The following is a 15,056-nucleotide window of genomic DNA, read 5'->3' as shown; positions in this document are numbered from 1 at the left end:
TCAATCTGAATCAGCCAGAACACAATCGGGTTTGAAATTGACTCGAGCGTGAACGAGGCACATATAAGCTGGCTTGATCCTATTCGCAAGCCGCTTTAAATCATAGTGTGAATGAGGCATAAATTCATAAATCTCTTAAATTCAGCAGGCTGAAGACCCCAATATTTTTGAACAATTTACTCTTCACAGGTATGGTGCTAGACATTGTCCCATTCCCTATACTGAAAGCATGGTTCAACTGCCCATCTAGGTAGCGTCTATAAAATGAAGGAAAGTAACTTTCTTGTCCTTTGTCTCAAGCAGTAAAATGACCTAGGCTAGTTCTGTTTATATCCTACCTTTTCATTAAAATATCCAAGGCAACTAACAAAACCCACAGTGACAAATAATTCATGTAAGAAATAGGAAATGTGTTGATAAAAGCAGACAAGTACCTAAAAATAACAATCAGTTCAAAATACCAAATTAAAAATACAGATGCAAGGCCAGAGTAATACAGCAGGCCCTTCCCCTCTGTGGGGGATCCCTTCCGGATCCCCCAGCATAAGGGGAAATCCATGTATGCTTGCATGCTATTGCAAAAAATGGTGTGTGCTTGTGGAGGGACCATTTCTTTAACTGTTGTACGGCTTCAGTGCAAGCTCGAAGCCGTGTATAGTGTGCCCACATATGGCGCGTGTGCACTGTAAGACAAAACAATCCAAAACAATCTGAAATAAGGAGGTTTTAGGCTGTTGGGGGAACACTACTGGCAGGGACTCCAAGGTTTAGGCATGAGAAAAAGCCATTTCTTATGCATGTAAAATGCTGGCAGAACAGACAGAAGGGTCTGATAAAGTTCAACAACGGTCATCATTGTTAGCTGCCCTAAAGTTGACTTTGACTCATGGCCACACTATAGATGAGACATCTCCAAGACCCCCTCTACTCAGGTCCTGCAGGCTCATGCCTGGGGTTCTCTTTGAATGAGTCTAATCATCAAGCATGTGGTTGTCCTCTCTTTCTACTGCCTTCCACCTTCCCTAGCATTGTCTTTTCTAATGATTCATTTGTCTTCATGATGCAGCCAAAATAAGACACCCTCAATTTAGTCACCTTGGCTTCCAAAGAGAGTTCATGCTTGATGTTCTAGAACCCATTTGTTTGTCTTCTTGGCCATCCACAGTATCCTCAGCACTCTTTCCAGCACCACCTTTCAAATGAATTGATTTTCTTCTTATCTGCTTTTTTCACTGTCCATTTCTCACATCCACACATGGTGATGGGGAATACTATGGCTTAGACTATTCTCACTTTAGTGTTCAGTGTTATGTCTTTACACTTTAGGATCTTGTCCAGTTCTTTCATAGCTGCCCTTCCTAATCCAAGTCTTCTTCTGCTTTCCTGACTGCAGTCTCCATTCTGATCAATATTTGAACCAAGGTAGGGAAACTATTGCAATTTTCTCATTGTTTAGGGTGAATTCTTGTAACTATTCTATCATTGTTTTTGTTTTTTAATGTTCAGCATTAATCCAACCTCTGCACTTTCCTCCTTGACCTCCTTCAATAATTGCTTCAGGTCTTTGTTTATTTCTGCTAGTGTCACACTATGTCACCTGTGTATCTTAGATTGTTGATGTTCCCTCTCCTTATCTTCACACCTCCTGCCTCTGAGTCTAAGCCTGCTCTGCTCATGATGTCTTCCACATACAGGTTCAACAACAGGACAACTGAAAGAGGTGTACACAGCCAATATAGCGATGTAATTAGAAACTGTTTCACTAGCAGCAATGGGGGAAATGAAACAGATGTAGTGGCAGCAATCATGGAACTAAGAAATAATGTAGCTATCAATTCTAAAGAACAGATACTGCAGCACTGACAAAGTAAGGGCAACTCTCAAGCAGCAAAAGGAGTTACAAATCTAGCCTTTCAAAGGTATCTTAAAGTGATTTAAGAGTTCATGAAATTCCTTGAAACCACTCCATTTGTCCAAAGCTCAACAAATTTCTTGTTCTGTTTAAGACCATGAGCACCACTTGCTGAAGTAGCCCACAGTCTTACCTAGTACTATATTTAATTCTGAGAGCAGCCAACTACAGAAAATTCAAAAGTAGAACATGAAGGTAATAGCCCTCTCCTACTGTTAACCATTATTTTCAGCTCTAAAATATTTTTGAGATGTGGTGACTAGTTTACTAAGTGCAGTTTCAATACAGATTTGCACAAAGGCATTATAAAGGCAACATTTCCATTTTCCTTGTGTGTCTTATTTAGACTGTAAGCCTGAGGGCAGAAAACTGTCAAATTAACCATTTCTGAGACAGTCTGAGAGCCTTTGTGGCTGAAGAGAGAGGTATAAATACTCTAAATATGTAAATAAGCAAACAAACCAGTAGCTCTCTAGAGCTGCTCCTTCATTCTCTGGAGCTTGCAAACAGGCACATATGAAATAAGGAAATGAAAACAGGTAAGTTTCAAGTGGGCAGACCAGAGTGGTATGACAGTGCCTACACAGAGCCACTCAACATGGATGGTGAAGTAGCTGCAAAGATCTCCAACAACTTTGTTGTTTTCCTGGGGTACAGCTACAATAACTGCAAGTTGAATGTTGATGGAAGAGAAGATGCATCTATTTGAGCTCTACAGAATCTCATCGGGGAGGAGGGAAGAAGAGAATTGTCAAATGTAAGAGGCAGACACTTGGATGAGTATGACACACAGAAGCAGAACTATAGGAACCAATCTGTGAGTATGAAGCTATGTAATTCATTCCAAGCTCTCTCCTTAAAAAGCAATCATGAGGTTAAGAGGAACAGAAGCAGTTGTCTCAAGAAGTATGCTGTCTTTCAGGTATGAATATTTATGATGTAACAACAGAGAGGTTGACAAACTTAGCCCGCCATCAACCTGATCATGTGGGGAGGAATTATGCTTCAAGATATAGCCTCCAATGTATTTCAAAGGTGGGGAGTTGAAGGACCCTGTTATTTCATCACACCTTCCTGTTGAAGGACATGGCCCAGGGAGAGAATACTGGAAGTAAACAACTGGCTTCACAGATGGTGCTATTATTTGGCTTCTTAGACCACAGTTGGCATTCCTTTAACGAAGACTTCTAACAAGATAAAGGTTGTACTTGAGAAATTGGCAAGAACCTATTTGCTATGAGCTCTAACAACCTGTGCAGAATGTTTAAACCAAGGTATACATGGGAGGAAAACAGTACTCCAGAACCAACTACTGGGCACACCAGCCATAATGATACAGGAAAAACTGAGATGACAGTATAAGAACCCATCAACAGGTAGAAGAAGAAAATGAACAAACAGTTGGAGGCAAAGACCTATGGTCTCAAATGTTTCTACACTAATGTACAGAGTGTGATAAATAAGATGAACTTCAGTTATTAACAGAGGAAAGCAAACATGATTTGGTAGGCACAAACTGAAATCTGGTGGGATGAGGCTCATGACTGGAATGTAGCAACCGAGAGATATAACCCAATCCAAAGAAATAGACCAAACGGGAAACTGAAAGGAACAACATTATATGTCATGGATGTGTACACATGTGAGGATACCCATCACTTAATGCTGGAAAACAGACTGAGAACATTTTGGCGAAAATTAAGCCAGGGGAGAACAGCGTTATCAGTGTGTGGGTCTTCTATAGTTCACCAAGCCAGACTGAAGTCATTGATGATGCCATCATAGAACAGATTATCAAACATTCAAAACAAAGAGATACAGTAGTATTGGGAAACATAATGCAGTCTGAAAGTTACAGAAGTCAAATTCTTTGAAGAATATAAGGTAAAGCAATTTCTTTGCTTGCCCTACTGACAATTTTGCTGTCCAGAAGATGGAATGGCTAGCATTGTCTAACTCACACTTTACCAGATTTACAAAAATATGCTGGAGGAAGGCAGGAGAGCCCTAGGTTGCAAAATGGGAAAAAATGGAATATACAAAGTAAATAACCAACAAAGGGAGCAACCTTGTTGGAACTAATCCTAACCAAAAGTAAAAAAACAACAACTGGTCAATGAGATAATAGTGGGATCCTTCGTGGTGGTGGCAACCATGTTCTCTGTTATACAGAGAAAAAGATGCCAAACATAGCCAGACATGGATGCTGGACATCAAGAACTTTCTGTAAGCTTAGGGAAATATTGAATGAGATCCCATGGTCAGATGTTCAAAAGGAAGGATGTTCATGATGTGGGGGACACCCCTAAAAGTGAGATGCTTAAGGCACAATTGCAAAGAATTCCAATGAAAAAGAAAAATGGAGACTGTCTGAAGAAACTAGGGTGAATGTGTAATAGAATTTTTGAATGAGCTGAATTTAAAGGGATTTAAAATTAAAATTAAAAATTAAAATTAAAAGCCACAAGAAATGAAAGGAGGACATAATCAACCAACAAATAGTCAGTACTAGTAGGGAAAAAGTCAGAAAACCGAACCCTCAGAGTAAGGGAAGGCCTCTAAAGAGGCCCAAAATAATTAAAAGGCATATCTTGCTTATGTTTGGACCAACAGGAAGAGGAGGAGAAAATGGTAAAGCCACTCCATGGAGGAGATGGTGAAAAAGCAACAGGATGTAGAACAGGGGTAGGCAATCTTTTTGAGCCGGGGGCCGGGTTGCTGTCCCTCAGACAACTGGGGGGGCCGAAGCCAAAAAATAAATAATTAAACAATTTTTTTAAAAAAATAAATATATAAATAAACCAGGACAAATGTAGGACAAAATTTTCAAATGGAAGACACTTTTTAAAAAAAAATGCAGGACACGCGAAAAAATTTGCTGATTTTTTAAAAAATGTTTATATAAATGCATGTTTCTGAGGCTTCTATAGACAATTGCCCCCCAAAGGCCCCGGCGGCAATTGGCGGCAGGACCGGGCTGGGGCCGGTCCCAAGGCCTCGCCGGGCCGCATCCAGCCCACGGGCCACAAGTTGCCTACCCCTGATGTAGAACCTCATCCCACCAGATTTCAGTTTGTGCCTATCAAATCATGAAATGACAGAAACCTTTTTTGCTTCACTCTTCTTCCCAAAAGAAAAGAGTGCTCTACTAAGATGAGTCACTGTGGTGTAGTGGTCTGACCATTGGACTATAACTCTGGATATCAGGGTTCATGTCTGGCTCAGCCATATAAACCCACTGGATGATCTTAGGCAAGTAGAACTCTCTCAGCCTCAGAAGATGGCAATGGCAAACCTCTTGTGAACATACTTGGAGGAACATAACAACAACAACACTCCTGGAACCTTCTTCCCCCGCGAGCAAGGGCCATCACTTCCTTAACCAGCTTCAAAACAAAGTTGAAGACCATCCTGTTCAGAGAAGCTTTCAAAGGCATTGCATAATTGTCGCTTGCTATTTGATGTTCTTTTGGTGCCTGTTTTATCGAACCATTTCCTGTATTGCTATGTACTTTATATGTACTGTATTATCCTACTAGAGGGGCAGGCTAATTCCAACAGGCCTCCCTGAAGAAGATTAACCATCCACTATGAAGCCAAGCCCTCCCTCCAGTCCATCTGCCTTGGTCCAAGCCTTGGAGGTAGAGAGGAACTGCTGGACCTTATCCCCTTCCCCACCACCTTTCCCTTCTCCTTTCGTGTCATGTCTTTTTAAATTGTAAGCCTGAGGGCAGGGAACTGTCTAATTAAAAAGATTGTATGTACAGCGCTGTGTAAATTTACAGCGCTTTATAAATAAAGGTTAATAATAATAATAACAACAACTTTTACCAAGACATGTTCTTGAACATAGCATTAAACAATCTGTGAGCACTTAGAACACGATTAGTAAGATTGTTAGGATCCAACATGGGTTTCTCAAAAACAAATCAAGCCAATCCATTTTTTGTTTTGTTTAAGACAGAGATATAAATCTTGGTAGATTAGGAGATGCTGTGGGTGTAGTGTATCTTGGGTTTCAAAAAGGCTTTTGACAGAATTCCCATGATATTGTTGCTGACAACCTGGTAAAGTGTGGGCTACACAATACAACTGTTAGGTAGATTTGTTAAAGACTGACGGACCGAACCCAAAGAATGCTCACCAATGGTTCCTCTTCATCCTGAAGAGAAGTGACAAGAGGAATGCCAGGGGCTTCCGCCCAGAATTGGTGCTGAACAGAATTGACTTGATTGATGGAATGAAGGTATGTCCACCAAATTTGTATGACATGAATTACAAGAATAGCTTAATATCCCAGAGGACAAAATTAACAAAGGCAGACATCCTGTTAGGGGCAGCTGCACACATAAGTTTCCTTTGTGCATGCAGACGTTATCTGGGGTGCTGCAGACATTACTATTCCCTACCTCCCCAGCGCCAACTCCCCCATGTACTGAAAAGCCCCTGAAGGCATTCCACATGGATGTTCCCTGCTCCATGAGGAGCAGGCAAGACTTCTTTTTTATTTCATGAACCTATTTCATGACTTCAGTGCTTAGATCTGCTATGGTCTTTCCAGGATCTCAGAAATTATTTCACCATTTCGCATCTGGCCAGCCTCTTCTGGAATCCTGCCTGTTCCCACATTAAGGTAAATAGCCATGTGGGGCAATTTCAAGGGCTTTGAGTAAGTCAGGAGAGGGTATATGACTATGCCTAGTGTAGGTCCATATGCAGATCCATGCATATGCTACACTGAGAGGATTTTGAATTGCAGCCATAATATATTTCAATAAGGGTTAATATAAAGTACTACAATTAAGAAGAAAAAATAAAATGCAGAAAGCTAGGATGGGTGGCACCTGCTTAACAAAAGTACATGTGAAATGGATTTGCAGTCTTAGCTGAGCACAAGTTAAGCCTTAGTTAACACTGTGGTGCAATAGTAAAAATATCAATGCAATTCAAGGATGCACAACGAAAGTAGTGTCTGGAATGAAGAAAGCAAAAGTACCACTCTATTCTGCTTGAGTCAGAGGTCACCTGAAATATTGTACACAGTTCTGGACACCACAGTTCAAGAAGAGCACCAACAATCTAGAACAGGCATCGAGGAAACTCATCAAAGTAGTAAAAAATTTAAAAACAAAGCTTAAGAGGGACCTCTAAGGGAGAAAAGCATGTTTAGTCTGCAGAAGTTTGAGAAATGATACAACTGTTACTTCTAAATATCTGAAAATATGTCAGATAGAGCAAACTTCTTCTCTGATACTCCAGAGCAGGGGTCCCCAACATTATTGACTTGTGGAGCCCTTATTTCTATGGGGGAGCCGCTAAGAGGGCTACCCTATGTCTTACAAGTTACTGGAATATATACAGTGAGCCCTTTCCTTATGCAAGGGATCCGTTTCGCCCCCCCCCCCCCATCAATGTAAGGGAAATACCACATATGCTTGAATCCCATTGAAAACAATGGGGCTCATGCATGCAGTGCAGTGCAACGCACGCACCATGGGCATGTGCACCGTTGCTTCTTCCGGTGTGCGTATGACACGGGCACACTGTATAAGTATATATAAGAATAGATTCTTATTCTTTCATTTCATTCCATTTTTATTTCTTCCATTTTTCCTGGAGCCTAAGGGCTCCTTGGAGCACAGGTTGGGAACCTCTGCTCCAGATAGTAGGACTCAAATCAGTGGACTGAAATTACAAGAAAAGAAATTCCAGCTAAATTTTAGGAAGAACTTTGTAATTATAAGAGCAATTCGACAAACTACCTCAGAAGGTAACTGACATTCTTTCACTGGAGATTTTTGAAGAGATAAAACTGTGGTTTCTTAAAAAATAATAATAACCAATTCAAAACCTATATGAGGACATTGTCTCTTACCTCAAAACTCCTAAATTTGCTCAGGAGTTTTTGGCAAAAGAAAGAAAAATCAATTTCTTCTATACATTTTTTCCATACCACATACAGCTTTATAAACCTCTAACACTGTCTTCTCTGCTTATCCAACAGCTATATCCATCTGCATATGTCTGATATGGAGGTTTTAAAAGACAAAAGCTTTAAAAATGTTTCATTTAACATACACATACTTTCTACTTGCAGATTATGATGACATCTCATTTCTTCTTCCCGTTATGTTATTGGTATGCCTCAATCAATCAGCTTAAAAAAAACCCCACTCTGGGCAGTAAGCCTCTTCCCCTTGATTCAACTCTCTACAATGTGTTCAACACAGACAGTTTCCCCACAGAGCAATGCCAGCTCATCCTCAAAATGACAACACAATAGGACAAGATGCAACCTCCTTCTGTTGCTCAGAAGATGAAGAGAAGCTTTATCACCTTCAGACTGGATTAACTGTAACATACGGGCAGGGGGGGAGTTGAAATGCAAAGCTACTCAGAAACATCAACTGGTGCAAGACAGCTGCCTGTTTGCAAAGAGTTGCACTGCCTTATAAGCAGTGTTATCACTCTTGTCTGAGATAGGCACTAAATTCCACTATGTTTCTAGGTGCTTTTTATACTAGGAATTACTCAATAGCTTTAAACATGAAAACAAAGACCATCAGTTTATTACTCACAATACATTACAACAAAACTCTTAAGGGATGAAAACAAGATGTTTGCTCTGCTACTGTCTGGAATGAAACAGACATTTCTTGAGCTTCACAGGAGATTAATTCATCCAACTACTCCTTCAATAACTTATGCCACAAAGGCTAAGGCACAGCCCTTGTATGGCTAAAAAAAACAGAGTACAATGAGCTGTTAAATTCATAAGCACAAAAATAACCTTGTAAAACAGCCTAATAAATATAAAGATGTAGGGATGGATGCAGCAGTAATCAGTATTTTTAAGTACATATCACAGTAATATAAAAAAAAGTCACACTAGCAAGCAGTGAGAACCTCTGGAGTTATCAGGAGTCAACTATCAAGCTATTAAGACTTGCTTCTTCATTTCTTGTATTAGTAACAGGTTTTTTCAGACAGCCCAGATTTGTCGTCTTACTGCACAAAGTTCAAGGATGCTCATAGGTATATGTTATTCTCATAAATTATGCAAATAAATTGACAGGAAGCTAACAACTGCCAGAAAGCCTACAAATTTAAAAGCAACTATTCCTACAGTAAGTAGTTGGGTTATTCCAAATTACTGAGGGCAGTAAAACTGAACAGAGATTGCCAACAGCACTAGAGGACTGTTCAAACTACAGAATGGTCATTAAAATGGCAAGTGCCTTTTAATGTGAAGAAGTTAAAGTGATGCAAATATGGGAAACAAATTCTAATTTCACACGAGGTTACATCAGCAGTGACTGTACAAGAAAATATATCCTAGGGGTATGATGGCGGAACAGCTGTGGAACAAGGGAATTCCATGCTAGAAATCTCAGAAACAGGATCAAAATACAGTGAGTATCATAATACCTTCAAACAAATCAAACAAACAAATACCTTCAAACAAAATAGAAATTGCAGACCTGGAAAAGATGCAGAAAATGATCAGGGATGTGGAGAAGCTCACCCATGATGAATCATTATAATATTTGGGACTGTTCAGTTTTGGAGGTGGGAAGAAAGGCGAGGTGGGGGGGACATGAGAAGAGTTGATAAAATCATGGATAAGAAAAATAGAAACATTTCTTTTCTCCTAAAGGATCCAGGGTTATACAGTGAAGCTAAATGGTAGGACAAAAGGAAGTACACAGAGCATAGCTACACTAAAGGACTGTCGACAACAGCCACCAATGTAGCAACTTGACAAATTGATGGAGCAAGCAGATAACCAATGGTTACTACTTATATTAACTATATGTATATGCTGCCTCCAAGATCTGAGGCAGCATGCCTCTGATTTCCAGTTGCTGGCATTCAACAAAGTGAAAGAGCTATTGCCTTCCAAGTTCTGCTTGCAAGCTTCCCACATGCATCTGACTAGTCACTGTGGTGAGAATGCTGGACTAGAAAAGCCTCTAGTATGATTCAGCAGGTCTCTTATGTGCTTATTTCTAGAAATTAGCAGAAATGATCACCCTAATTAATTTCTAGCAACATATACTAAGAAGGCATAGACAGCTGGAATACAGGCTAAATATTATGGGGAATGGATATGGAGTACAGAAAATTCACATATCAAAAGAAAAACTGCTTCCATAAGCTAGTGCTCCTGCAGTTTTCTGAATGAAGCACTATTTATTCTGCCTTGGTGTACAAAGATTCAGTTTGGAAATCTTATTCAGGGTTTTTCCAATTGTTTTCAGATTAAACCATTCCTGGTTTTGTACTCATTTTATAAGCATAGAATCCACTGTCTGTTAAATGTACAAAATTCACAGGTTTATTTAATTTGTTAGAAGTCATCTTAATAATAATAATAATAATAATAATAATAATAATAATTTTTATTTTTCTATTTCCTGCCTCTCCCTACGGATTGAGGCGGGATCACATCAATGCCATAAATACATTATGGTATTGCTAAACCAATGTAATTTGCTGCTCTTTCACACATAGAACCTATTTTAAGTTGCTTTAGTTTTCAATAGTAGCCACATACTTTACCTCTCTGCCAGTAAGGATGTGTCTAGCCAGCTTCACTTTTGCAAAATTCCCCTTTCCAATCGTTTTAAGAAGTCGGTAGTTTCCAATATGGGGTTGCTCATCTGCGCAGGAAGCTATAGAATTTCTACAGCGGGCCCCAGTGCGATTAGTTCGAGAGGAAACTTCCTGCCGTCCTTCACCATGAGAGGTGTGCTGTAATGAAGAAACACAAAGCTTTGAGATAAAACTACAGCTCAATAAACTAAAACATGGATTCACAATTAAATGCAGCAACAGTTTACAACACGCAAGAGTTTATGACACTGATGCAGCAACAGTTTACGACACACACAAAGTACTAATTAATACAACCTCCAACAGACATGGCATTTGCTATACTAGGAGATACGGACGATGGCCACAGGCTTAGCTTGAAAAAAGGACTAAACTAATTAAAAATGTTTAGGTCCATACATTTTAGCCTTGACATCTAAAGTTAAATCTTCAGAATAGTTGTTTGGGAGGCAAAGAGGAAATTTGGAGGCTTTGCTCCTTGTAGATTCACAAAACTATTTAAATAGCTACAACTGGAAACAGAATATGGACCCCCTTTTTGTTCACCCCTTTTAGTTTAATTTTAGAAAGTTAAAACATGCCAAAATTCCTTGTGGACTACTGTAATACTATGAATTAGCAATTCAGCACTAATTTCAAAATACTTAAATTATACTCTGTTGTCTTCCATAACACTTTTTATAACAGTATACTTCAAATCCACCAAAATAATATAAGACCTGTAATGCTCATCTCATGAGGAAAGATAATTACTGCGTTTCTGGAATAATATATTTCATAGTTTGGTAAAATAAATCTAGGGAAGGATAATATTTAGAGCAAGAACTAATTCAGGCAGAAGCAGGCAGACACTTAAGATACAATTATGGTCCAAAACACACTGCAGAAATAATCCAGTTTGAGACTGCTTTTAACTGTCCTGTCTCAGTGCTAAGGAATCCTGGGAACTGTAATTGTAGCTTATTGTGGCACCAGACCTCTCTGGCAGAAAACTACAGTTCCCAGAATTCACTGGCATTGAGAAGGGCAGTTAAAAGTTGTCTCAAACTGGATTATTTCTGCAGTGTGTTTTGGACCCATGTGTCACTTAACTAGAAGTAAGCCCCCTGAACACAATGCAACTTGCTAGGCTTTGTTTTGGTCCACATCTCTAACCAAAACAGAGCCTTGGTGTGTGTAATTCCATTTATTCACATTCATTCCATTACCCTTGGCACGTTCATTTTTCCTGTTTGCCACATTATTCTTGCTTCTCTCTTCCATTCATTCCCCTACAAACTGGTAAAATTTAGATGGCAGCCTCCTTGTGGCAGGGGCCTGCCTTTTTGTTTCTTTTGCTCTGCAAAGCATAGTGTGCACTGATGAAGGTGATGAATAAAAAGTAGCAGCAATGGAACACTGTTCTACTTGCAACCAAGCTTCTTTTCTAAGATTCCATGAAACATGTTTGTTAACATCATATAATCAACATTTGCAGTAACTGAGGTTTGACTATAAACCTAGTATTTCCTAAACACACTGTTAATACATGTTAAGGACTAAATATGATTACACCGCAGGGATCCATTTTAAATAAATCCATGCAATGCCTACAGTATCACCACTATTTTCTCTCACAGCCCACAGTTATCTAATACTAACAATTTAAAGCCTTCTCACACATACCACCTCAGATGAAGGAACAGAAGGTTAACATAAACCAAACAATACTGAAATAATAATGTATAATATAAGCCATATCTTCTCAAAATCAATGCAATTGAGAAGTTGAAACAGAAGCTTGGATTTGCTAGACCTCCACCAATAATGAAAGCTTAATACTGCACTTTTCAATATATTTAAAATAAATGCATAATTCTTCTCCACTAGCCAAGCATGATGTGTAGTTGTTTTAATGTTGGACTAGGACTCTGTAGACCAGGGTTCTAATCCCTGCCTAGGAGGAAGGCAAAGGCAAACCTCCTCTGAACAAATCTTGTCCCTCCCCAAAAAAATCTGTGATAAGTCTGACTTAGGGCTGCCATAATTTCCAAATCACCGGAAGGCACACAACAACAAGAAGCACAACTGCAGTAGGTCCATCAGCCATTTTGTGGCCTCTAGGAACTTCAATGGGCTCCAAGAACAGCAAAAAAAGAAATATACAAAAGAAAACCCCACCTGGAAGTCACCAGAAGTTAACTTTCCATTTTGAAAAAAATGAGAGGGGGGGGGTAAAAATGCAAGAACGCCCTGCAACCTATATAAAAGATAGATTGCACACTCAGCTATTTTTTGGGAGAGGCAATTCAGTTTTGGGGACAAAAAAATTGCAAAGATAGTAAAAAAAAACCAACCCTGTGAGTTACACATGGCCTCAGGGCTGTACTCTGCCCACCACTGTTCTATATCAAGGAAAATTATATACTGTACAGTGGTCCCTCCACATTCGCTGGGCTTAGGGGTGAAGGACCCCTATCAAGGGGCAACACCTTCAAATAAAAGAACACTATTCTTTTTACTTAAGGGAACCTCTCTAGGAATCTTCAGGTCTTCCAGCACAACTCTATGGTGAACATCTGCCAGAAGTTGATAATAGTATCAGCTGGAGAATCTACAAATGCCTAGAGAAGTGTCATCTCTAGGAACTTCTAGGTTCTCCAGCACAACTCTATGGTCAACTTCTGGCAGAGTTACGACGTAGGACCTAGAGAAAACATATTGATCAAAACCACAAATAATCAAATCTGCAAAAGCTAAAGTCTCCAATGTGGAGAGCCAATTGTACTTAAAAGTAAAAAACAAAAATATATGAAGCGACTAAAGTACACAATGTGTGGTGATAAAATGGTTGAGATGCATACCACATAAGTGTACATCATGTCTCATTTATTTGTTCTAAAATGGGAAGAGGATACAGGATTTTATTTATTCATTCATTCATTCTTAGAAAAATCAGAAAAATTAACTGGTGTGAGCAGAAACACTAGAGTAAAGTAAACAGGAACAATAATCTTGCTGTGATACTATTACATTACAAACATACACCTAAATACATTCACCAGAAAGCAATACTTTCTATGTTATAGTGCCTTATAATAAGTAAAAAGTAGCCATCACAGCAACTGCAGAGGATCCAATTCATTCCAGAGGGTATGACATATGGTTTCAATCCCCCCCCTCCAAAACAAAAAAATCCTAGGCAAAACAGAACAGTCAATACTTTTTTTTAAAAAATAGTGCTCACAAGAATTTAATCCATGAGATATGCTGCACAGAAATTACTTTAGTACACCTGAATTTGAAGAATTCTTTGCAGTGTTCTAAATATCCCAAATTGGCAGTGTTAGTTGCATTCATACACCAACTATGCTGTGTATCTTTTAGCTTTGTAGGGTTTTTCTCTCCCTTCCACCTTTCCCCATATACTTTCTTACCCTTATAATTTCATTTGTCCTATGCTATCCAACCACAAACTTGATTTTCAAATGTTACTTCATCTGTTCATGTCCCTTCTCCCACAGTGCAACATCATTCCATCCACCACTCCCCAACCTGGTGGGCCTTGATTTAAAAACTCTTTCCTCAGATTCAGGGTTTGTTTGTTGATTTATTTGTTTCACCCCATGTGAAATAGGCCTATTAAACCATTTGCTGAATGAGTCAACATGCAGGTAAATCCCACTGACTTAATGGTTCTACTCTAGTTAAGACTAAGATCTAGGCCACCATAACACAACAAACACAATACAACTCACCTTATGGTGATACTACATGTAGCATTCACCATAAGGGGAGGAGTTACAACTAAGCCCTTATGAGCTTGGCTAAAACTTCCTTCAGTTTAGCTGGTGGTGGGGCATGACAGAAATGGTAGTTTGCCAGAACCTGGAGGTCCTTAGGTTTCCCATCCCTGCTCTAAAGGGATCCTAATCAACAGGTTTTGCCTCTTGAGCAAGAGATTTGAGGGTACCATTAAAGGGTAGGAAAAAAAGGTCATTTGGTTTAGCACTGTATATTAGTCATAAGACATGCGGAGGAACCATTTCTATTTACTTCACAAGAAAATCAAAATATTTTGGGCATTTATAAAGGTCTCAGTAGTCAACATTATGGAACAGAGGAGCTCACAGGGCAGGAAACATGAAGGGGTTAACCTGGATCGGTCCCCAGACTGGCGCCCATCTCCCACACCTGAGATTCGGTACCACTGATCAGCCAGGCTTTGTTGCAGTTTTCAAGAAAATCCTCAGCAAATGGCAGGTCAATTTGAACCAGTGTGGTGTAGTGGTTTATGCGCTGGACTACAACTTTGGAGACCAGGGTTCAGATCCCTCCTCAGCTATGTAAACTCACTGGGTGACCTTGGCCAAATCACACTCTCTCAGCCTCAGAGGATGACAATGGCAAACCCCTTCTGAAGAAACGTGCCAAGCAAACCCCATGATAGGGTTGCCTTAAGGTCGCTTCAGGAAAATGACCTGAAGGCACACAATAACACCACCACAAGGCCCTTTTACCCTGGGAAGAATGAAAGGTAATGAAGGTC

The 15,056-nt window shown here is 39.5% G+C and overlaps 2 protein-coding genes across 6 annotated transcripts in view; both read right to left on the bottom strand.

Moving 5' to 3' along the window:
- The window catches only part of LOC121934963 (cytochrome c oxidase assembly factor 8), a 723,331-nt gene that overhangs the window by 352,181 nt on the left and 356,094 nt on the right, over positions 1-15,056 (bottom strand). The gene's annotated exons all lie outside the window — the stretch shown is intronic.
- Positions 1-15,056, bottom strand: part of MARK3 (microtubule affinity regulating kinase 3) — a 95,803-nt gene that overhangs the window by 69,265 nt on the left and 11,482 nt on the right. For all 5 annotated transcript variants that reach the window (XM_042475801.1, XM_042475792.1, XM_042475817.1 and 2 more), the window contains one exon: positions 10,475-10,666. In XM_042475801.1, coding sequence (XP_042331735.1) covers positions 10,475-10,666 — 192 coding nt within the window. The remainder of the gene's footprint in view (positions 1-10,474; positions 10,667-15,056) is intronic.

Source organism: Sceloporus undulatus, chromosome 1 (genome assembly GCF_019175285.1).
Source record: "Sceloporus undulatus isolate JIND9_A2432 ecotype Alabama chromosome 1, SceUnd_v1.1, whole genome shotgun sequence".
Classification (NCBI taxonomy): Eukaryota; Metazoa; Chordata; class Lepidosauria; order Squamata; family Phrynosomatidae; genus Sceloporus; species Sceloporus undulatus.
Note: the sequence above shows the minus strand (reverse complement) of the source record. Positions and strands in the feature narration are given on the sequence as shown.